Raw genomic sequence first — 25023 nt, forward strand, 5'->3', positions numbered from 1 at the left:
TTGAAATCGCTGATTGATCATTAAGATTGGGATGTATCTTTGGAAATGAAAATAGGAAGAATCGTATGCTTTTTCTTTTTTTTCTTTTTTTTGCTATATCTGAAAAAGTATGTAGTACTTTGCTGAGTGGTTGGGAATAACGTTTGCAGTATTCAGTGTATTCAGTTTTAGTATCTAAATAGAATTAAACTCTTGCTGTAAACTGGAATAGCACTTTGTTACTGACAAGTTTTAGAATGCATCTGTTCGTCAATTACCTGTTTGGAAAGATTGTAGTTAATGATTTTGAGAATGTGGCTATAAACCTCCAACTGACTCAAGAAAAGCAAATAAGTCAAGATTGACAAATGTATAGGCTCTTCATCTTATTGTGTGTGTGGGTTTTTTTTTTTTTCCTTTTAGTTATTTGTCAAGGTATAAAGAATTCTATCACACTAAAGACAAGTTAAGTAAACTTCACGGGGTGTATTCTGACATGGCATGGAGCAGATCCCATGGCCTAGATCTTAAAGGTGATTTTATGTTTAAACTTTCATGAAAACATATGTGATTGAAGCACATTAATATATTGATACAGAGGGCAGTTAATTTTTGTCTTTTTTGTGTGTGTGTGTGTGGTACTGTTGTGGCCTCTCCCGTTGCGGAGCACAGGCTCTGGACGCACAGGCTCAGCGGCCATGGCTCACGGGCCTAGCCGCTCCGCGGCATGTGGGATCTTCCCGGACCGGGGCACGAACCCATGTCCCCTGCATTGGCAGGCGGACTCTCAACCACTGCGCCACCAGGAAAGCCCTAATTTTTGTCTTTTAATACATGTGAGCGCAGCTTTCATTTTGCTGAAAGAATATGACCAGTTTTCAGTTTGGGATTCTACCATTTAGTAAAGATAGTCCACTTAATTTTAGAAATAAGAGATTTAATATATAATACCTAATAATACTTTTATGTATGTTTTTTTACTGAAAACATTTATTGTAATACTGTGAAGAAACTATGCCATTTTAGTCTTCAAGACTTAAATGAATCAAGTGTTTATTAGCTGTTGTAGTTTTTAAACTAATAAAAGTCAGTACATCAGCAATTTGTAAATATAGTTTTTAAAATAATGCCTTAACAACTTTACAGTGGTTATAATGACTGTATTTAGGCCTAAAGTTAGTTAATAATTTGACATGAAGGCTTTTTAATAGTTTGATGGTGCAGATCAGGGATAGGTAAACTCTGGCTGGTGGGCCAGATCCAGCCCGTCGCCTGGCTTTGTAAAGGAAGTTTTTCTGGAACAGAGTCGCACCCATTGTTTACATGGTAGTTGTGGCTCCTTTCACCCTACACCAGTGGGGCAGAGTAGTTGCAACAGAAACTGTATAGCCCACAAATCTGGAAATGTTTAAATTTAGATTTTAAAAATTGAAAACTTCTTTGAGCCTGTACAGGGCAAGTCCATTGACCCCTGAGGTAGAAAACAGTCAGGAACTTGGGTGCGGAAGCCAAATGGCCTAGGTTCAAATCTCCTTTCTCCCATTTCTTTTTTTTTTTTTTTTGAAATTTACAATCAACCATTTTTAAGTATGCAGTTCAGTGACATTAAGTACATGCATAGTGTTGTGCTACCATCACCACCAGCCATCCACAGACTCTTTTAATCATGCAAAACTCTGTACCAATTAAACAGTAATTCTCCATTTCTCCCCCTTTCCCAGCACCTGACAACTACCATTCTTTTTGTCTCTATGAATTTAACTACTCTAGATACCTCATATAATTGGAATCATACAATATTTGTTCTTTTGTGACTGGCTTATTTCTCTTTACATAATGTCCTCAAGGTTCATCCATGTTGTATCATGTGACACAATATCTTTACTTTTTAAGGCTGAATAATGTTCCATTGTATGTGTATACCACATTTTGTTTATCCATTCATCTGTTGATGGACACTTGGGTTGCTTTTGCATTTTGGCTATTGTGAATAATGCTGCCATGAGCATGACTGTGCAAATATCTCTTCGAGAGCCTGCTTCCAGTTCTGGTAGAAGTGATCTGTCAGCCACTTTTGGTAGAAGGATGGCCCACTGTAGACACCAGGAAAATTTTTTCGACCACAGCCATATCCGTAACTGGTAATTCCCATTACAAAATATCGTTTACGTTCTGGTAAGTAGCACATTAATGGTCCACCACTATCACCCCTGCAAGTATCAAAAACTCCATCTTCATCACCTGCACAAAATGAAGTGTAAGGAATTATATCCCCATAGCTCTTGTCAGAATTACAAAAACTTCGAGAAATATAATGCACTTCTGCTTCGTGTAATTTTTTTGTAATATTACCTTCTTCTTTTGTTCTTCCCCATCCACTTATAAAACACTTCGTGTTTCGGTTCAGTCTTTGGAAAACACCAAAAGGTAGACAGATAGGCTGAATATAATCATTATATCTCACTGCTTTCTTTAAATGAAAAAGCGCAATATCATTTTCATAAGATTCCACATCGAAGTCTGGATGGATAATGATCGCTTTAGCTTTCATCATCTTGGAGTGTGGCTGACGCCCATCTATGTTATTAGTTCCAATCACAGCTCTCCACATTACAGGATCTCTATTTTTCATCAACCTTATTTCTCTTTTCAGTTGGGGGTCATCTGTTTTAGTTGTCTGAGATGTAAGGGTTACGGGAGATGTCATCACCACGGTTTGTGGTAGCGAAGTAGCTGAAGGTGTGGTACGGATCTGATATGTCTGCATATCTCCTGATGCAGTTTGTACAACCACCTGGTTGCTGGGCACAAGTATTTGCTGTCCATCAGAGGTCTGTGCATACTGGAGAATTGTTGTACCTTGTTGAGTACTGCCTGAATTTGTCATGGTTAATGTCTGAAGCCCCTGTACTCCATCTGTGCCTGGACTGGCCAGCTGTAAGGCTCCATTTGGGGCAATGGCAATGTACTGTCCGGTGCTAGTCTGATAGATGGGAGTTGGAACAGACATAGAAGTGACAGCAGAAACTCCAGGATTTTCTCCGTCTCCTTTTCTGCCCCGTGTATCTTCAGAAGATAGGTCTTTCAAAATTTTTCTGTAAGATGGGCGCCGTGCTAGGATCCCGTGGGTTTTCTGTGAGGAGCCTATGCTGTCAGATGAGTCCTGAGACTCTTCACTTTCTGATAAAGATGATACCGTTTGCACGTGTGGTGGGTGAATTACAGAAGACTGAGCTGTCTGGATGACCCCCTGAACCTGTACTTGCTCTCCAGGAAGAGGTACAATTGTCACTGGCGCAGATCCTCTTAATGACATCTGTTGAGGAATATGAGAAATATGAGCTCCCTGAACTGTTGAACCAGACTGAGGTGCTGTCTCTGAAGCGTTATTCTTGTGAGAATCTTCCATAATCAACTGCGGTTCCTTTTTGCTTCAGGAGCTCTGTCCCCACTGCTCCCACACGTGTTTTCGGAGGCCAGCACCTGCTCGGGGTGTCAGGAGACCGCTCGGTGTGGGGCAGTTTTCTTCGGTTGGGGCATCGCGCTCAGCCCTTACTTGCTGTGGCCTAGAGGTGTCGTCCTCTCCGGCCTTGATCCACGCCTGACCTGCCCACCTCTTGTAGACAGAGTGAATTCCTTTCTCCCATTTCATAGCTAGTGACCATGGGCAAATCACTTAACCTCTATGCCTCATTATGAGGTTTAAATGCACTTATTTGTATAAATAGTGCCTGGCACATACTAAGCACTGTGTAAGTGATTGCTGTTGTTTCTGCTTGGAGCTTTAATAAGTTATTGTTAATAGAAAAATGACACTAATGATTTTCCTTTTAGAGTAACAAAGGCACTTTGAGTCTTTTACTTTTTCAGGAATGTAATAAGACTTTTTTCATTTACAGTCAGTGTTCCCTGTTACCAAAATTTACTTTATGAACATAAAGAATTGAATGTCTTCAAGACAGTACTTTTGCTTAAATGTCAAACCATTATTTTCCCAAGGCACATCAAACTGGCTCTGCATAGTCCAGGCCTCTAAAGCTTGTGTGCACACCCAAGGTAGCATGTGAGATACATTTTGTAAATATAGTTTTTTAAATAATGCTTGAGACTTCCCTGGCGGTCCAGCAGTTAACACTATGTGCTCCCAATGTAGGGGGCTTGGGTTTGATCCCTGCTCAAGGAACTAGATCCCACGTGCCTGCCATAACTAAGAGCCCACATGCCACAACTAAAAGATCTGGCATGCTGCAACTAAAGACCCGGCACAGCCAAACAAACAAACAAATAAATAAATACATAAATCTTTATAAAAAAATAAATAAAATAAAATAATGCCTTAGGAGTTAGGAAAAGAAAATATGAGAACATTTTTACCTTTGTATTATTTTTAAAAATCTGTGTAGTTTATCATGTACATAAATTCTATGTATGGAACTTTGTGTATATAATTTGTTAATAAATAAGATGCATATTAAAAAGTTTTCTTATGGTTTGCCCAGTGAGGTGTTTGGAGGCCATTGGAGGACAGGATGATGAAATATAGGGCCTCAGCAAAGATAGGATTTAGAACCAATTCCCTGACTTAGAAGATAAGGAAAATAATTCATAGACTGTAATTGAGTTGTCCAACTTTACGTAAGTGTTCAGAAACAGGAAATGCAGTGGCTAGAATCTAATCACTGACCGAGCAGAATCTGGGTCACTGGACTCGTAAACCAGAAGTGACTGTTGAATTTCTCAGGTTGATGCTCCTGGCATATATGCTTGATCTGTGTGTGTGTGTAACTCTCTGACATAATAAGCCATACTCAGGCACACCCTGTTTCCTTATTCAAGCATCTTAATTTCATCCCATTAAATCTTTGAAGTATCAGACTACCAGAAGGCATGAAGAAACCTGGGCTGAGAGTCTTCATTCCAGGAGACGTGATCTTGACTGCATGGCTGGTTTGAGGCGCATCACTCTGAACTGCAACCCGCTCATTGGTGACCTGGGTGCAAGTGCTTTGGCAGAATCTCTTAGTGAGGATTTATGGCTTAGAGGGAAATTCTAAAATTGAAAATATTGAATTTTTAATATGCTTAGCTTTTGGCATGATACTATTGTGATAGGTTTTTTTAAGCCTCATTTTACTGATAGCTTTTATTTTGCTTTTACACTTTCTCTAAGAGTTGCATATATCCTTTATAGAAAATACAGAGTAACAAGAGAACAATTACCTATCATTTTAATACCCAGATATAATCACTGTTCATTTTGACGTATATACTTTCAGTCTTTTTTTTTCTACAAATATATATGTACACTTAGGGATTACAAAAATAGAATTGTAGTATACCTGCTATTTCATATTCCTGCTTTTTTCACTTAATGATGTATCATGTAGTATTGTGTCGTATTGATGTCCCATAGTTTAATCGATTCTTTGCAATTCTATTTAGACAGTTTGCTTTTCCCTGTCAGAAACAATGTGAATACGTTGTATATACATCTCTGTGTCCATCGGGATTACTTCTGTAAAATAAGGTACTACAAGTGGAATGACTAAGTGTGACCTATTTTTAAGACATTTGATACACATGGCCAAATTACCACCCAGAAAGGCTATGCCAATTTGTAGTCCACCCCAACAGTAGATGCGAAGCCTGCCTCTCACAAACACTGGCCTGTAGCACTTGTAAAAAAATGTAAAACTAAAAAAATGAGTACCTCTCCATTTTCTATGCAAGTGGGATTACTCCCAATTTTATAACTTTTTTCAATTAATTTAGTATGAGCATTTTAGCAAGTCAGTAAATTTGCATCTCCTGCATCATTTTTTGTGATTGTTCAGTATTCCATTATATGAATATGCCACAGTGCACATAGCTTATCCATTCTTGTATATAAGCTTTGCCCAGTTTTTCAGTTACAAATAGTACTCTGATATATATCCTTACCTATATCTCTGACTATTTCTTTTGGTTAAATTCTTAGAAAGAGAGTTGTTGGATCCAAAGGGTATAGACATTATTTAAAGGCTTTTCTTACAGAATCTTGGCTTCATCTGATAGGAGAATAACCACATTGTGTTTTATTTTGTATTCATTTGATTGACTGGTGAGGTTTACTGGCTGTTTGTATTAATTTGGCTATTTGGTTAATTATACCCTGTGTCCATTCTTCTGTAGTGAGAGCTTGTAAGGGTTGTATCATATCCTGTCAGATCCGTATGTCTGACTTGCTATTTCTGTGTGTCATGGGGGTGTTGAAAGACTCCAGTTATTTTAATGTGATGGTCCACACAACACTTAAACAAAAGACTCATGATAGTTTCCTTTCATGTAATATTTTTTAATCCCTGGGCTTTAGTGATGATCCCTTTGGTTTAAATGAGTAGGTTGTTCAGCCCCAGAACTACTAGAATTCATGATCCGTTTTTCTGGTTTTTGTCTGACCTTTTACTGCGAGGGTTCTTGACCATCATACTTTCATGATAGGTTTTTAGTATGTATTCTGTATTCACACATTGTTGAAAGTTTTTATTATTTGTATCCTCTTAGACTTGTCTTTTTTTCCTCTAAAACTAACAGTTATTACATTTCTTCTATTTTGTTTTCCCCTTTGAACTAGTTTCAAGTGTGATTTGGAGCTGAAGATCATGATCAGAAGAATGCAGTGCATTTCTGAGCTCCACCAGGTTTTGCTTGTGAGGTTTACATGCCCCTGCCGCCCTTGCTAATTATGAACTGAGATTCATTTTGTGATGCTTTTTGCTTATAGGTTATATACAGTTATTCTTCAGTTCTGTAATTGTAAAATATGTTGTCTGATTTATTGTTACTAAAGCCAGGGTTATCATTGCACATCCAAGAAGAGGTTTTTAAATTGGATTATGCATTATGTGTGTGCGTATATGTTTCTGTTTTTTTCCATACCCAAAATTACAAACCTGCCATGACTTGTCTTGTGCAGGACTCTTCCACACGTGAGAAAATGAGAGTTTTCTATATGTTAAATCTGTAGAGTTAGCAAGTGACCTTTTGTCTTTCATCGAAAAGCACTTGACCTGCAGCAGTGCGGCCTCACCAGTGAAGGAGCAAAGGCTTTCCTAAAGACCCTTGAAACCAACAGAACTCTGCTCGTTCTGGATATAAGAAAAAATCTGCTTGTTGGTATGTGGTCACTTTTTTAAAATTGATAAACACATAGCAAAACAAAAAGAATTTGTTCAGTTATTGACAGTTTTTTAAAACTTAATGTGTTTAACTTTCCTCATCATATCCAGTTGGCCCTTGAACAACGTGGGGTTAGGGGTGTCGACCCCTGCGCAGTTGAAGATCTGGGTATAAGTTTATAGTCAGTGGTTCCACATGTGTGGATTCAACCAACCTTGGATCATGTAGGACGATAGTACATATGTATTGAAAACTATGCGTGTGTCAGTGGACCCGTGAGGTTCAAACCCATGTTGTTCAAGCTTCAACTGTACTTTTCTAGTGTTGCACTTCCCTTATGTTTTTAGCAGCTAAGGTACTAATTAAAGTGAATTATACTTGTCAATTTTTCTTATCTCTACTCTGAATAGAGGTGAACCTAGATACTAAGCCTGCTTCCACCAAGAGCATTCTTTCTTTCCTGTGCAACCTCTGAATTCTTGCCAGGAGTACTTTATTCATTTGTCAGATTCACAAGTAATTTTGTAATCATCTTCTGTGTGCCAGAGACGGGTTTAGGGACTAGGGATAAAGCAGTGAACCAGACAGACAAAAGTCTTGCCCTCATGTAGCTTACATTCTAGTGAAGGAGATCAGATAGAAATGAGTAAATAGATAAGTCATATAATTTTAGAGAGTAGGAAGTGCAAAACTATCTTAATGTAAGGAGAGTGAGGGAGAGCAGGTAGGACTCCATTGGATAGGTTTGTTAGGGGACAGCTTCACTGGAGAAGTGGCATTTGAACGGAGACCTGAATGAAGAGAGGAGCAAGCCATGGAAGATGTGGAGTAAGCACATTCCAGGACAAGGAGGCAATGAGTATGTAGGCATGTAGGTGGGTGGAGTATTTAAGGAAAAGCAAGGAGACCAATCTGGGCAGAGTACAGAGTGAAGAAGAGTGTGGTATGACATGAGGTCAAGGAGCTAGCCAGGGGTCTGCTCTTGTAAAGTCTTGAAGGCCAGAGTAAAGATGTGGATTATTCTAAATGAGTAGAGGGGTTTGAACTGGAAAAAGGCATGATGCAAATCGTATCTGAATAAGGTGACCTGGTATAGAGAAGGGACTTGGGAGGATAAAGAAGAGGAACAGGGGGCTTTCCTGGTGGCGCAGTGGTTGAGAATCCGCCTGCCGATGCATGGGACGCGGGTTCGTGCCCCGGTCCGGGAAGATCCCACGTGCCGCGGAACGGCTAGGCCCGTGAGCCATGGCCGCTGAGCCTGCGCGTCCTGAGCCTGTGCTCCGCAACGGGAGAGGCCACAACAGTGAGAGGCCCGTGTACCTCAAAAAAAAAAAAAAAAAGAGGAACAGGGTGACCAGTTAGGAGACTATCACAGTGCTCCAAATAAGAGATGTTTATGGCCTAGGTTAGGTTGGAAGTTTGCAGCAAGTGAAAAGTGGTTGAATTCAGGTTGTGTTTTGAGGGTGTAGCTATCAAGACCTGCAGATAGATGTGAGGTATGAAGGAAATAGTACCAAGGAGACAAGTCGTTGATGATTATGTGTGCAACTGGGTAGTATCCCTTAGAAGAAGGGGGCTGATGGGAGGAGCAGCTTTTGAGGGAATATCAGGACTTGGTTTGTTATCTTGGATGCCCTGGTTTGATATCTTAGATGCTCTTTAGGTATCTAAGCGTCTGGACGGTGCTCAGACTGTACTTTGTATCCAAAGGTAGCCAAAGCCACTTTAGATGCAAAATGTTTCAAGTTGACCTTTGCTGCTGCCAAAATAGTAGCCACTGTGGGCAGTCTGCAAGATGGCATCTTAGGTTTCTGAGGAAGAAATTAGAATACACAAGGGGAAATAAGTGTATAATTATATAATGTAGATTTCATATTTAAATGTATGGGAAAAGCAATAATTAGTTGGCTTTTGGTTTTAAATGGAAATAGCCACTCACTGGAAAATAATTACTCTAATTTCAATTCATTTTACTTTAGATCATTCTGCGATGAAAACAGTTACCAAACAAGTTCTCCAGATGGAAGGAGTGCCAAGTCAGAGGTATATAACATGTTTCAGTTCTTTCGGAAGAATTTCTCTTTAATGGCTTGGTTTTCTTTCTTTCTTAAAAGAAAATTATCAAGGTACTTTCTGCCATCTTAAAACTAAGATTTTAGTCAAATCAAATGGCTTTTCTGTTTTTGAAAATGTTGTGTGATGCTTTAATTTAGGTTCCCAGATATGCAGATTGAAAACCTTTTAACTTTTTATTTTCTGTAACATATTATCGTTAGTCACAAATAGTCTTTTTTTTTTGGTGATAAGAATGAATAGCAGGAGCAGCATTTGTGAAACCAAATCTAATATGAAACTGTTTCTTGTGAGTAAATTTGAATTTTGAAACAGCAAAACAATAAGTTTTAATAAAAAGCAAAATAAATTTTTTATTTTTATGATCTGCCAATTTCCCAGAAAGAGTTTTATGGTGACTTTAGTTATATACCAGATACATTAAAATCACCAGTGGACAGCACATCTTTTATTCAGGTGCCCTCTGAAAGTTTTAAAAATTTGTTGACTTCATATCACAGAACGGTCCACTTTAAAATGGTTAAAATTATAAATTTTCTGTTTTGTGTAGTCTACCACAATTTTAAAAAAATGTGTTGTTTGAAGATTTTTGAGTTTTATAAAGGTATTGTATTAGCATAAAAATGAAAAATTTAAAAGACCACCTCTAATCCCATTATCCTATCAAGCAATATTTACATTTTAATTTTCTATTCCTGCTGTCTATAAACATAATTCCACATAGCTTCAATATAATTTGCCATTCTTTTCATACTAAATTTAAATTCTGTGATTCATAGTTATACTTTTTACCATTGCATTCACAAGGTTTCATTGAGTAGGTCAATTTCTTAAATTGGTGAAAAATTGGAAATAACCTCAAATAAACTATTGTAAACATCTTCATAAATACAGCTTTTTTTTTTTATACTTCAAGTTGTATGTTTTTGATTCTCTATTAACTTGCTTGGACAATAGTGTATTAAATAAGTTGTTAAGAGTGTTTATGAAGTCAAAAAACTTTGATCGTCTGCCAATTGTATTTTCAAGAGAGTGATATTTTAATAATCAAATAGTACATTCAAAGAAGTTAAGATTTGTGATATCACACTAATTAGATATTATTATTAAAAATTTATATCCTATGTAAAGCATTCTTAAAATAGCTACATTGACTTTTGCTATGATATTAGAAATGGAAAGATATATAAATAAAACATGTATATGTAAAACATATTAGGAATTCTGTAAAATTAGTACAGAATAATAGGGCATCATGGAATGAGAATAGTTAAACATTTTTTTTTAGTTAACATGATTAAACAAAGTGGAAATGTAACTGAAGTATACAAGCTCATTGAGCTCTTTTAAGAGTAATTTTATTTCTTGGGCTTTTTTTTGTATTTGCCTCAGTTATTTGGAGACATAGAGGTAAGCCAAATCAGTATCTGGGTATATACCTAGATCCAGGTGAGTATAGGAGTGAAATAATGGTGTGAATTGTGTCACATTTGTATTGTACTTATGTATGCCTAATAAAAGATGGGAACTTTTATTAGAAATTTTTTAATCTCCTAACAAGAAAAGTGTAATTTAAAAAAATTTTAATACAAATGTATTTGCATTAGTTTCTGAAAGTAAAGGAAGGGTATACACATACAAACCGTATGCATACAAACATTTTTTTTGATGGCAATGAAGTTAAAAAACACAATAAAATAGCACAAAATGAACTGAGCTCCTATATATTTTTAAGAGGCATGTAAATCACACAGGATCGTGTGGTGATTATCAATAAGCTACACTCTATGAAATATTTGTCCTATATTACCACATACACTCCATTTTACCCTGCATCCTAATGCTGCTAAAATATAGTAGAAAGCAGCAGCATAGCACAGGGAGATCAGCTTGGTGCTTTGCGATGACCTAGAGGGGTGGGATAGGGAGGGTGGGAGGGAGGCTCAAGAGGGTGGGATATGGGGACATGGGTATGCATATATGGCTGATTCGCTTTGTTGTGTAACAGAAACTAACACAGAATTGTGAAGCAATTATACTCCAATCAAGATCTATTAAAATAAATAAATAAAATAAAATATAGTAGCTTTGAAGGATAAATATAACCATTTTAACCTATGATGTTTGTTTTCAGTAAATTCAAATTAAATATTTAAATGTGAATTTTAATATATGGCTTGTTCTAAGTAAAATATTAACACGTAGGTCTAGTTTCTGCAACCAAATGTTTCATATAAAGATACTTGCCTCTTTACTACTGAAATATAGGGTAAGTCTCCACATTTCACTCTTTCATCCAGTGGGTTTCATTTGTTTTTTTTGTGTTTTCTATATGAAATCAAAGGAGCAGTGAAGGTTGACAGGCTTATAGGAAGGTAAAATTGACTCACCTACCCCCCAGCAACTTGCAGCCTTATAACTTGTATTGTTTTTACATAGAAAAACTCATCTTAAATTTAACTTTTGGTCTACTTCTGAAGATTCTGTTTGGCAGAAGTCATGGGTATATCTGTGTTTCTGTGTCCTTGAGATTCAGAAATGCCAAAGGTGTTCTACGATTCAGGAAACTTGAGTGTTTCTGCATGATACATAAAATGTATCATACTTTGGGATCTTTTTTTAAACTTTATTTTTGCATTTCTGCACATGTCAATACTTTTGTTTTAGTTAAAATAACTTGTTACTGTAGAGAACTTATATTTTTTAAAAATGCTGGCTTAGGGCTTCCCTGGTGGCGCAGTGGTTGAGAGTCCGCCTGCTGATGCAGGAGACACGGGTTCGTGCCCCGGTCTGGGAAGATCTCACATGCCGCGGAGCGGCTGGGCCCGTGAGCCATGGCCGCTGAGCCTGCGCGTCCGGAGCCTGTGCTCCGCAACGGGAGAGGCCACAACAGTGAGAAGCCCGCGTACCGCAAAAAAAAAAAAAAAAAAAAAAAAATGCTGGCTTATGTAAAACCTTTGTACAAAACCGATCCTCTTTTTAAATGGGCTTGGCATCATTGTCAAGTGCCTTTTTGATTCCTTTCGACGTGTGCACGTGTGACAGTTGCTCTGTAGACCTTTGGTGCATCTTGATTCCTTCTTTTCATGCTTTGTCAAACGTAGTCTTGGCCGCAAAGAAGCCTGTAAGTAATGGAAGGAAACACTCTGCTGGTAAAGAATGCTACCCTCCTGAAGCGCTACCACCTGGAGTGTCTGGTTTCCGGCCATTGTGTCCTGCAGAAAGTGCAAAAAGCAACAGGTAACCTGTTTGCATTCCCTGTCTTTTTCAGTCATTTAGAGTTCTTTATTTTGGAACTTGTATTATGTGGGTGGTCTCTGGTGCTTTGTGTAGAGGAAAAAAGGTAACTCACACATGGCTTGGCTTCTGCCTAATGAGCCCTCTAAGGAAGAAAAATTAAAAGTAATTGGGAGTTTCAAGTTGTTTCTCAAGTGTCACAACAGAGGTAACTCCGTGGGAGTCTTGAGGAGACTAAAATGATCACCAATTGTGCATGTGAGAAAAGTTTGATTAAAGGCAGGTGTAGTTGAGCGAAGCCCTACAGCACAGAAGTAGGAATTTGGATACGTACGAATGGAAAAAAAGACATTTTAGGCATGGGAAATAGTTTAATGCAGAATGGATGAAAAATATGCATTAGACCTAAATCAACTGGCTTATTAACTCAGTAAATCAGATTTAGTGAGTCAAACTAGCATTACCTGATTTCTTATCCAGGGGATAGCTGTTCATAGTAATTTTTGTCACAGAACAGTAAATAAAATGGTTGAATTATAGCTTTAGGCTTGCTAAGTGAAATAGATGGCTCTAGATGATCTTCAGGTGACTTACTTGGTAGTAATCAGGAAATTGGGGATTAACAATTGCTTAAGAAAACAAAGAGAATTGATTTTAAATAGTACTTGAAGTAGTTACTGTGTAAAATATCTGTTCAGTTGCTCATGTTAAATGGATGTTTCTACTCCCCACTGGACAACCGACTACTTTTTTGCAAATGGTAATGTGAATTGCTGTTGCATAAACTATAGTGCTGAATCCCCAGTGTTTGCACTTGAGTTTCACAGCTCTGTGGTTTCCTGTCTTCTTCCTGAGACACTTAATCGCAGGTCCATCCTCGTCACACAGGGTGGTAAATTAGAGAACGATTAATATCACCATTTAAAGAAGAGAGACAAATCTCAACCATCCTGAACATAGGAGCTGAAGGGGCCTCTCAGCAGTTCAGAGAGTTATTACCAAGCCAGTAGGCTGAATTCTGTTCTGTTTTCTCCGTAGCAGAGCCCTCCAGGTCCTTGTTTTGAGCTTATTTATTTTTATACACAATTCTGTATGGATACTGTTCATACTACTAAATAGTTGTATTAACTGGGTTTAACTGGTCATGTATTTACATGAAGATCTAACTTTGTCTTGTTGATATCTTTTTAGGGGCTTTCCATTCATCAAAGCTCGTGATATATGTAATCAGTTGCTGGTGTGTAGCTATCACATTTATGATATATAGGGCTTGAATTGGGAAAGGTGGATGGTCATTCTTCTTGCTTTTTAAATTGACAGAGCCTTACATGAAGCATTTCCCTCTCTGAAATAAATCCATGTAAAACATGTTTGGTCGCTCTCCCAAGGCAACTGTGTAGTTGTGTGGATTTGGCGCACAACTGGCAGCCTTGTGGTTATGTCTGTAAACAAGGAAGCCTGTTTTCCAGTCCGCAAATCCGCTGTTACCCAGTGAAACGAACTTGACTGCCATTTCTGACCCCTCACATGGAGCTGTCATACTCAAGAATATTCGCATGTTTTCAAGAAACGTTGTTTGAGGGCTGTATGTACAAATTCCTGATCTGAAAGCCAATATAAAGCAACACCTCCCAAACCTCTGCTCTCTCACCAAGGCCACACACATTCCCTCGCTTATGGCCTCGTGGCAAGCGAATACTGTCAGTATCAGATTCTCCTTCCCAGTGGTCTTGGGAGACTGCATAGTTGCTCTGTGAAAGGCACCACTGCTGAGGTTGAGAGAAGAGCATCTTGGGTGTCAGTCCTGGCCTTGTGTTCCCGGAGAGAGGGGTGTGCACCTCGTTCTCCTGTTAGGGTTTTCCTAGGCTGCAGGGGTTGCTGCTTGTTGTCAAAATGATGTCCTAGTGACTTGTCTTCTGCGTGGTTATATAATCCCAGCACAGTTCTTTATGATGTGTAGACTTTTATGGGGTTGTGGCCAGGTCAGTTTTAAATGTTTGGAAATGTCCTATTGAACAACACTGCAGTGGCAGTGAAGCTTGCTGGGAGAATCGTTGCCCTAGTTTTGGCTTAAGGGTGGTGAGAAGATGAAGTTTTTGATGGGTCAGTTTTAGTTGTGTGTGTGTATGTGATTTATTTTTTAAAATTCTAATGTCTATTATTCACAGCTTACATATGTTGACTTCCTGATTATTCATCAGTCCTTTACTGATGTATTTTCCTCTGAAAAACTACATTTTCTTCCAGACTGTTTTTGTCTGATGGTGAAGAATAAATTTTTCATTTGCAGTATAAAGTTGATCTGAGAAAAAATGTTTACCTTGGATCTTCACTTGGCTTCTGTGGAAGAAACTTAATAAAATAATATGGGCAATTCCCATTACTAATCCTAACCACGTACAACAGAGGTCTGTACAGTAACATAGCAAAAATAAGTTCCTGTACTTTTACTTAGTCATTGCCTGTTTTAGACTAAGGAGCAGTGAGAGACATTTATAAATAATGATACCGCAGATCACTTTTGTTAAATGCCCTTTAATATTTGGATATTTGGATCTGGCTTGTGTTATCTATTTTACAATCTTGTCTTCTTTCTTTGCACTTTAGTGTAACAACTCTGTGATTTCGTATCTTCTTCCTCAGACACTCAGGTCCATCAGAATTTCCTGTGACTGTGACAGTAGAGAGTCCTTCCTCCTCAGAAATCGAAGAGGTCGACGATTCCTCAGAACGTGTTCAGGAGGAGCCAGAGAAAATCCGTTTGAAACAAGAAGCATTGCAGGTACAAAGTTATCACTTTAAAGCTATAGAGAAGATTATTTTTCAAACGGAAGGCTGATCGCAACACAGCACAGCTTGTGTGAGGGTTCTGTTTTCTCCTCCCACCTGCATTGTATCCCCTTGAATGGTTCCTTAAGCTTAGACCAAGGTGAATGGTGGACATTTGAACTCTAAGAAACGGAAATCAAAACATGTCGTTAGTAATATATTTTCCTTTCCTTAGAACCTTAGTATATTAGATTTAGGGAGAAGCTTAGTGATCATAAGATAAGGAAATTGAGTTCTGAATGAATACAGTCAGCTGATTCAGTGCTCTTGTTTTACAGATGAGAAAATTGACAGTTCTAGTTGAACTCTCTTTTTATAAGAGGAAAATATGGCCTCATTTTAAATAAAAGTAAAGTTGAAAAACGTTTTGATGTTGATATTCTCCTTTCCTAAAATCAAAAATATCAAGAAGCTACGTTCTATTACCAAATAAACCTGACCTCTAATGTCATTCCATACTTTTGTTTGTATGGGCAGAAAAGAAAAATTGATTTTTATAAGAAATTTTTGCACCTCAAAATTAATATATTTATTTTATTTCAACTTTAATGCAGAGCTGAACATTTCTAGTAAATAAAGGAACACCATTTGGGGGGGACCTTGTCTTTGTGCTACAAAGTCCATGTTTAATTTTTTAAAATTATTTAATATGACTTTCTCTTCATATGAAACATGACACTTGACAGGTTTCAGAACTAATTATCCCATTATTGTAGGACTACGGGAATTACTCTTTGATTTTCAAAAGAGAAAGTTAGATTTTTATTTTTTAATTAAAATTAATGATAATATAGAGAAATTTTAAGAAAAGAACTTAGAAAATTATGAAATGTTAGAGTAGGAGAAATCTATAGTTCAAGTGGAGTTACTCCCTTTCGTTTTATAAATGAGCACCTACAATTTGTAGAACGTAAGTGGTTTATTAGTAAATGGCAGAGTATGACAAGACCCTAGAGCATCTAACACGCATTCCTTGTTATTTTAGATGTGGTGTATTCATTTCCTTCACGAATAGACCACGAGATTGTATTTGTAAAAGCAGTAATAGACAGTGGGGAAGTCCAAGAAGTTTAAACACTGGGACCACAGAATAGCAGATTCAGAATACACTGAGAACCCTTTTAGCTCTTCTCTGTTTTGACAAGACACTACAATGATGGTATCAAAGTGTTTAAGTATATATGCCCACAACAATCAAGAGATTTCAACATAGTTTTGAAAGAGAGAAGACAGGTGGAAGAGTGTGAAACTGAAGCAGTAGAACAGAGGAAAAGCATCACCTAGAATATGCACAGGGACCACGAGCAACTGAGGAGGATTCTGACCCCATCTGAAAAAGTAGCCCCATGCTCAGGTGCGCATGTAGGAGAGAGGGTGGAGTTAGTTAAAAGTGTGACAAATAGGGGAGCTCATTGAAGGGATGTGTTTGGAGGAGTGGACTCCCAGCCCCGCCCTCACCCTCCTGAAATGAGATGATTTCATTTTGAAAACAGTGAAACTGGCGAGAACTGGGGCAGCTACTGTGAGTTTTTACACCCTCGAAAATTGTGTTTGGGGGAGATCCTGTTACAGTTACTCCCCGCTTCTTCCTGCATAAGAAGCCAATCAATCATTGACTTCAGGGAGCTTTCTGCGCTCATTCTTAAATAGAAAATAACTGTCTTTTGCCTGTTAGTTGAGTAAAGCTTACAATATGAGAGAGGGGGAAAGAGTGCAAACATATCCTAGTAGGACCAGGGACAATTTAGGGAACAGAATAATTTAAGAAAAAACCCTAATTAGTATCCCGAGAGAGGTTTAAAAAGAGCTAGCAACTATAAAATAAGACTAGGGTATTAATGAAAAGGAGAATGGTCAGAAAGCAAGAGGGGTCTCCTGGAAATGCAAATATGGTTGCTGAAATAAATTCAGTAGGAATTTAAAAAATTTCTCAGTATATAAAAAAGAAAGACACAATGGAAAATGTGATAGAAATATGTTAGAGGGCCTCCCTGGTGGCGCAGTGGTTGAGAGTCCGCCTGCCGATGCAGGGGATACGGGTTCGTGCCCCGGTCTGGGAGGATCCCATATGCCGCGGAGCGGCTGGGCCCGTGAGCCGTGGCCGCTGGGCCTGCGCGTCCGGAGCCTGTGCTCCGCAACGGGGGAGGCCACAGCAGTGAGAGGCCCGCATACCGAAAAAAAAAAAAAAAAGAAAGAAATATGTTAGAGAGGCTGCATCTGGGAGATCCCACATGTTACTATTAGAAAGTCCAGACCCAGAAAAAAAATGGAGGGAAGCTGTCAAAGGGCAACAAAATTCCCCACAGTTGAAAGTAGACATCAGGCCTCAGATTGAAAATAGTTATGCAAGGTGAGCAAGAATAGACTCATACCTAGGCACCCTTCATTGTGAAACTTTCAAATACTGAAAAAATAAATTAAAATAGAATAAAATACTGAGAGGATACATCCATTCCAGAGAGAAAAATACTGGTCACCTAAAAAAAAAGGTTAAAATCTGACTTTATCATACTTGTCATGAGCACCATGGATCCTGGAAGGCATTAGAAAGATACCTCCAAAGTTTTTCAGGCACATAATTTTCACCCTAGGGGTTTGTATCCAGCCAAACTATCCGTCATACGTGGAGGCTGAAGAAGATATTTTGTACCCAAAGAAATTTGAAGAATTGACCTCCTGTGCTACACCTTAAGCTATTTATAGACATAATCCAGCAAAATGAGGCAATAAACCAAGAAGGAAGGTAATAGGGGATTCAGTGCAGATTGCAGCTAGTCTAGAGTGGAGAGGCTTCTATTGATTGTGTGATTGACAGCTTAGAAACACCTTGAGGCATATCGTACTTACTAGGTGTTAGGCACTGTTGGAAGGGAGGAGGGAGAGGAAGAGGAGAAGGAACTTGAACTCCAGAGGAGAAAAGGCTATATGGACATAAACCTGAAGCACACTGAACTATGGTTGATTTTTAACCTACTATTGGTGAGGAAGGGGAAGAATCCACTTCAACTTGACACTATAGATGTCCCCCTTTTCAGTGACACACAGGGGTAATGACCACCTATCTAATTTGTTGTCCAAACCGGAACTTGTCCAAACTCCTTACACTTCAATAGTGTAAGGAGGCACTCGAATGCTGTAACATCAGGACAACAGGTATAAACTGGAACAGCCCAAGGCGGCTTGGGGTATGTGGTCACCCTGCACAAGGGCAGTGACACTGGCACAGTATGGAACGAGGTGTAGTCTATACACAGAGACACAGTACATCTGCAGTGGGCAATATTAATTTCATTGTAATAATGGCAATACTGTCTTGGTTTGCAGCTTTTATTGTCAACGTGCATGTAATCACAAATAACTAAAGTAAACTATACTTAGTATGTGTTAGTATTAACTTGGTATGTACTGAAATGTATTGTGTACTGGTATGTACTTAGTATATATTAGGCTCTAAGTGTTTTTGCATATATTAACACATTTAATCCTCTGAATAGCCTTATGAGGTTGGTGCTAATATCATTCCCACTTTTGAGAACAGGAAGCTAAGACAGGGAAGGAACTTGCCCAGGCTGTACCTAATTTAAGGTTGGATCGAGCCTTTGAGTTTAGGCTCTCCGCCTGTTCTCTTAAACCTTACTCCGTACTGACTCTCAAATAACAGAAGACTTAACTGCACATAGAACAGAATATAAATTTCAACTTTGACAACGTAACAGCTAGGTTTGGAAGGTAGACAGGAGGTAGAAAAAAGGGAAGATGGTATGAATGTGCTTATTTTACAAAGCGTGACGTTGAGAGAGTTTCTAGTTGATCAACAATGTAGGTTTTTAAGTATATGACTACAAGTCAAAGAGATCATGAGCAGTGGAATAACTCATTATGACATAACTTTACTGAGCAGTGTGGACATAGGAAAGAGTGTAGAGGAACTAAACCCTTACTTATTAGTAAGTTAGAAAGTGAACAGATAATGCCTCCAATTTAGTGAGAAAATAGTCATGGAAGAGTATTACTTGGAAATGGAGAAGAATTCAAAATAACAATAGTTGGACCTCCCTGATGGCGCAGTGGTTAAGAAACTGCCTCCCAAGGCAGGGGACACGGGTTCGAGCCCTGGTCCCGGAAGATCCCACATGCCACGGAGCAGCGAAGCCCGTGAGCCACAACTACTGAGCCCATGTGCCACAACTACTGAAGCCTGCACGCCTAGATCCTGTGCTTCATAACAAGAGAAGCCACCGCAATGAAGAGTAGCCCCTGCTCGCTGTAACTAGAGAAAACCTGCACGCAGCAACGAAGACCCAATACAGCCAAAAGTAAATAATAATAATAAAATAATAAAAAATAACAATATTTGACGTAAACCTCATAAAAAAGGAAATCCATACAGCCAGTAAACACAGAAAAGTGTACAACTTCATTAAGTAATAAGTGAAAAGTGAGTCAAAACCAAGGAAACTACATGTCAATCAGATTGACAAATACATAAATAAAAAGTCTGGTAGTATCAGGTATTGTAGACCTGAAGTACTATGGGAATCTTCTACCCTGTTTATACTGGAGTATAAACCGACACAACTACTTTGGAAAGCATTTAGCCCTCTCCGTCAACTGAAGGTATATAAATAGCCTGTGAGCCAGCAGCCCTCACCCCCGCCCTGTGTAAATGCACCAGAATAACGGGTACAGCACGATTCCTGTCCATGATTTGCATTAGCACAAACTGAAAACAAACCAAATGTCCATTAACAGTCAAAAATAAATGATGTGTATTTGTACAGTGGGAAAACTATCCAGCAATAAAATTGAATGAACTAGAGCTACAGGCAGCAATGTGGATGAATTTTTTAAACCAATGTTGAGAGAAAGAAATAAGATAGAAAAGACTTCATATACTATGATCCTGTACATAAAGTTAGATGTTGACACAACTAAGCTCTTTTGTTAGGGATGCATGCAGGTTAAAGGAAATGACTGTCAAGAAGTGAGGTTGGTGTTTAACCGGGAAGAGGGAAGGAGCTTGTGATGAGAAAAGGATATGGGGGGTTTTTGCGATGCTGACAAGTATCAATACTTTCAGATTCGAGTAGTGCTTATGTAAGTATTCTCTTTTTATTTGTCACATTCACAGTTTTGTTCTGTGCACTTCTCAGTATACATATCGTATTTTACAATTAAAAACTGCGTAAAGAATCGGTCGCTTCTTGAGTGCTGGATGTGGGAGTGGGATGAGACCGTTTCATTTTAAGCCCTTCACTACTGTTTGCATTCGCATGTTCATTCATTCAGCATTAATTGCACATATTCTATGTACCAAGCACTCTTCTAATTTTATATGTGTTTTAACTCATGTAATTCTCACAAGAGCTCTGTAATATGGGAGCTTATCTCCATTTTATAGATGAGGAAGTTGAGGCCTAGAGTTATAGAACTTGTCCAAGGTTATGTAGCTAATGGGTAGTGCCAGGCCCATTTGCCTCAGAGAATCTGAATATTTACAATATAATCTAAAAGAGAAATTTAATGACTAATTATAAGCAAAAAAATTGCACACTAAAGAAGATGACAAGTTTTCATCTATCCAGTTAGAGAAAAACACACAGTCTGTCTTTCACACTCGTACATCTTATATGTACGTGTGTGGCAGGGATTTTCCTTATTAAGCAATTATTTATTGACCGTCTACGTTGTGCTAGGCACAGGTGCTGGGGATAAACACTTAATAAAATACACCCCCTATCTTCAAATAACTTGCACTCTAAGTGAGGAAGTAAGCCAACAGTTATAGTAGAGGTTATATACCAAGTGATACATCGCTGATGGCAGTGTAAAATCTCAGAAATCTTTTGGAAAGAAGTCTGGAGATAGGTACCTCAGAGCCTTAAAAATGTTCATTTGCTTTGATCTCAAACTCATTTTTATGGATTTATTGTAAGAATATTATTCTCAATATGGAAAAAAGCCTTCATGCATAAAAACGGTTATTTTGTCTGATAATACTGAAAAGTTGGAAAGAATTTAAATGTGTAAAATGGTTAACCAGTAAACCCACTCAGTGGAATATTTTGTAGCCCACACAAAAAAATCAAGGTTATGAATCCCCTGATTATATGAGAAATGCTTGATTTCAATGTTAAATGGAGAAAAGTTGAACATAAAATTTGATATCCAATATGATGGGAGCTTTGTCCCAGAAAAATCACCCTAGCTGGTGTACAGAAGGGTGGAATGGAGAGCAGATGGCAGGAAGGAAAATTATTCCAAAGCCTTATCATTAGTCTTACTTAAGTAATAGAATATCAAGCAATTTTACTTTCTAACTTTTTTGGTTCCATATTTCCATGTAAGGGACATGAATTCTGAATACTTTGTAGGAGGAGGGTACACTTTTTCACAAAAATTGAACACTGTGTTCTAATTCCCTCCATTAGAGGGAGAAACTGTTGCATGTAATTGCAATTTGATGTGCTATTTAGAACCAGTCAGGAATTTTAGTGTAGCTTCCTCTGACTGTGCTGAGGGTTTTTTGTTTTTTTGTTTATTTGTTTAGAATTTCTTTGAAATCAGTTTTAGAAGATTGATTAAACCATTATATTAAAAGTAGAGGAATTTTGCAATTTTTTTCCCTTTTTCCCCATTGAAAACTTGACTGGCTTTAGTAATGAAACACTAAAGAATTTGAAGTTCTTAGACTCTCAATTTTTTAAACATGTTCTGAATATAAAAATATATGTTCATTGAGCAAATGTTTGAAAACAATGAACAACTTCTTGAAGGAAATAAAAGCCACCTCTGCATGTACACACACCTAATCTGCTCTTTTGTCTTAAAAAAGTATCCGAAATATTTTGCCATGTCACTAACTACTCTTCTACATCAGAGAATTTGATTAAGCTTATGCATCATCTCCCAGGAAAAACGCACAGATATATTTTGAATGTAGCACTCCTGAAGCCCATTCATGAACTCTGGTTGAGACCTCTTGTCATTCTTAGTGGCTTCATAGCGCATTCCTTCAGACGATGAGCTGTTTTTATTTAAACCAGTCCCAATTCGGAGGCTCTTAGCTTTCTTCTAGGGTTTGGTTATAAACAATCTTATGACATCATGTTGGTAGATAAATCTTTGCCCACATCTTTGATTTCCTTAGGGTAAACTCCTGATGTAGGATTGTTGTTAGGTACCAAAAGCTACTGTCCAGACAGTGATACCAGCGCCTCTCCCAATGATGACAGGTAATAGAGTTCCTCATTCTTTAAGTGATTGTTCAAAGCAGTTAACATGTATAAATATACCTTACTGTTTTCATAAGTATAGGTATTATGATTGTTTATCACTGCATAAGAAACCACCCCAAAACAGTGGCCTAAAACAATGACAATCATTTATTTTGCTCACGAACCTGGAGGTTGAGTAGAATATTAATTCTTTTACTACACTCTTACTGACTGAAAACAATACCTATTTGACTAGCTCAGAGTTCTGTAGGTCAGAAGTCCAGGCACAGCGTGACTGGGCTTCCTGCTCAGATACACACGGGAACTTGTGGGTTCCCTCCTGAGAGTGTTAAAGCACGTGAAATTTAAGTGTAAGATATTGAGCCCCAAACGTTGGATGTTCACCATAGTTTGTGTGGGCCACAGAGCTGAAATCAAGATGTCAGTCTGGCTGTGTTAGCATCCAGAGGCTCTGGGAAAGAATGCCTACAGGCTTCTTCTGGCTTGTTGGCATAATTCAGATTCTGCAGTTGCAGGACAGAGGTCCCCATTTCCTTGCTGGCTGTCAGTCGGGGGAGTGTTTCAGCTCCTAGAGGCCTCTCGCTTGCCTTCCCTGCCGCAGCATTGGACTTCTTCAGAGCCAGCAATGGAGAGTCTCCCTCTTGTCCCTTTTGTACTTCAATTCAGGAAGAGTTCAGGTCCTTTTCATGGGGTGCCTGAGTAGGCCACATCCACCTAAAATAATCTCCCTATCTTAAAAGATCAATTGATTTTGAACCTTAATTCCATGTGCAAAATCTCTTCACTACAGCACCTACATTTAGAGTTTGATTGGATAAGTGGAAGGTTTGTGTACTTCAGTAAGTGGTCATCTTGGGGGCTCTGTCAGAATTCTGCCTATTGCAAGCAGTGTCCCCACTTCAAGGACCGAAGTGTCTTAGTTCCTAAAACTCCTAAGATAGTTTATCAGTGTTCATTTTACTTCAGTGACCTTGGTGACGGGAAGACTACCACCTCCGTGAGCAGGAATGGCAGCCAGCTTCCTGAGTCCACAGTGTGGCTCTGCTACTTAGTGGTGTGACCTTGGCTGTGCTGCTCTACTTACTCTACTTCTCTGCCTCTGTTTCCCTCATCTGTAAAATAACATGGAGTTAGTGATTGTTCTTTCCTCGTAGGGTTTTTTGTTTTATAAATTTATTTTTGGCTGCATTGGGTCTTTGTTGCTGCTCGCCAGCTTTCTCCAGTTGCGTCGAGCGGGGGGCTACTCTTCGTTGCGGTGCGGTGGCTTCTCTTATTGCGGAGCACAGGCTCTAGACGCGCAGGCTTCAGTAGTTGTGGCAGGTGGGTTCTAGAGCGTAGGCTCAGTAGTCGTGACGCACAGGCTTAGTTGCTCTGCGGCATGTGGGTTCTTCCTGGACTAGGGCTCAAACCCGTGTCCCCTGCACTGGCAGGCGGATTCTTAACCACTGTGCCAGTAGGGAAGCCCCCTCTTAGGGTTTTGATGATTCGATTATTTAATACCCAGGGAACTCCAGGAACAGTGCTTGACTGTAAATTGCTTTAAAAGTGATTACTTTTTTAAAACATGCTTTTGAATCTGCAATTATGCAATTCAGGTATGCTAAGCAGGTTCGTTAATAGGACTTCCTGCTATAAAGAGACCCACAAATAAAAATAGAATATTTCTTTCTTGGTCGTAACTTCTTATTTCTGACTTACTATGTTATATGCATATGCCTTTTATGGTGGGCTGCCACAAATTTATGTTGGAAAGAGTGGAATTTAAATAAATCTTTGCAAATTTGATAGATTTTGATCATTCATTTCACTGGCATGGTATGATATGACCAGTAGCAGACTAAAATCTGAGTTCACTTCTGGCTCTGCCCTTAAATCCTGATGAGACCAATAGCTGGAAAGGCTTTTGGATATTATACTATGAATTACTTATAATATTGACTCTGTTTGTTTAGGAAACCCTGGAGGAGTGCCTAAAGCAGTTAAAGGAGGAAAGAGTAATAAGACTGAAGGCTGATAGACGAGTCAGTGAGGTAAACACGTTTCATCTGCTTTTGAGAGTGTTTTGGTTTTATTTTGATTTGATTTGAAGCCATATACACATATTTTGTAAGCTTTAGAACTGTAATATGTTGCAAATTGGTTGTATCATATGGACTTTTGCATTTACTAGTATTTAGTGATGATATGATCTATATTCCAGAAAGCATGTTTTTAAAGATGTGAAAATCTGGTTTTGTGTATGTGTGTGTGCTTTTATATGACATTAGCTTATTTCCTGTTCATGATTCTTTGATTCAAGAAGGCACTTTCTGTGCATGTATTGTATATACAGTAACATAAAAGACATGATGAGACTCTCCTGGCAATGAATTAGGAAAGTGAATCATTTAAATAAATTTAAGATATTGGAAAACTTCTAAGAATGCAATGAAAGATAAAAATATATACTATGAGAATTACATTAGGTAATGTGCATGAAAGCAGGGCATAATCTAAAAAGTTCTATCTA

At 38.4% G+C, this 25023-nt stretch overlaps 2 protein-coding genes and 1 pseudogene across 3 annotated transcripts in view; 1 reads left to right on the plus strand and 2 right to left on the minus strand.

Annotated features, from left to right (window-relative positions):
• Positions 1–25023, minus strand: part of LOC309808885 (centrosomal protein of 78 kDa-like) — a 525691-nt pseudogene that overhangs the window by 95439 nt on the left and 405229 nt on the right. The gene's annotated exons all lie outside the window — the stretch shown is intronic.
• Positions 1961–3491, minus strand: LOC309808063 (uncharacterized protein; the record flags this gene model as incomplete). Its single annotated transcript, XM_082628068.1, has 1 exon — positions 1961–3491. Exon 1 carries the CDS (start codon positions 3386–3388, stop codon positions 1961–1963), a length of 1428 nt encoding a protein of 475 aa, XP_082484194.1. The 5' UTR covers positions 3389–3491.
• LOC309808065 (centrosomal protein of 78 kDa-like) lies at positions 12203–24601 on the plus strand (the record flags this gene model as incomplete). The annotated part of the gene is made up of 3 exons (XM_082628073.1): positions 12203–12450; positions 15099–15229; positions 24467–24601. Exons 1-3 carry the CDS (start codon positions 12342–12344, stop codon positions 24599–24601), a joined length of 375 nt encoding a protein of 124 aa, XP_082484199.1. The 5' UTR covers positions 12203–12341.

The sequence above is a fragment of the Mesoplodon mirus genome, assembly GCF_964341445.2.
Source record: "Mesoplodon mirus genome assembly, chromosome: 7".
In the NCBI taxonomy this organism is placed as follows: domain Eukaryota; kingdom Metazoa; phylum Chordata; class Mammalia; order Artiodactyla; family Ziphiidae; genus Mesoplodon; species Mesoplodon mirus.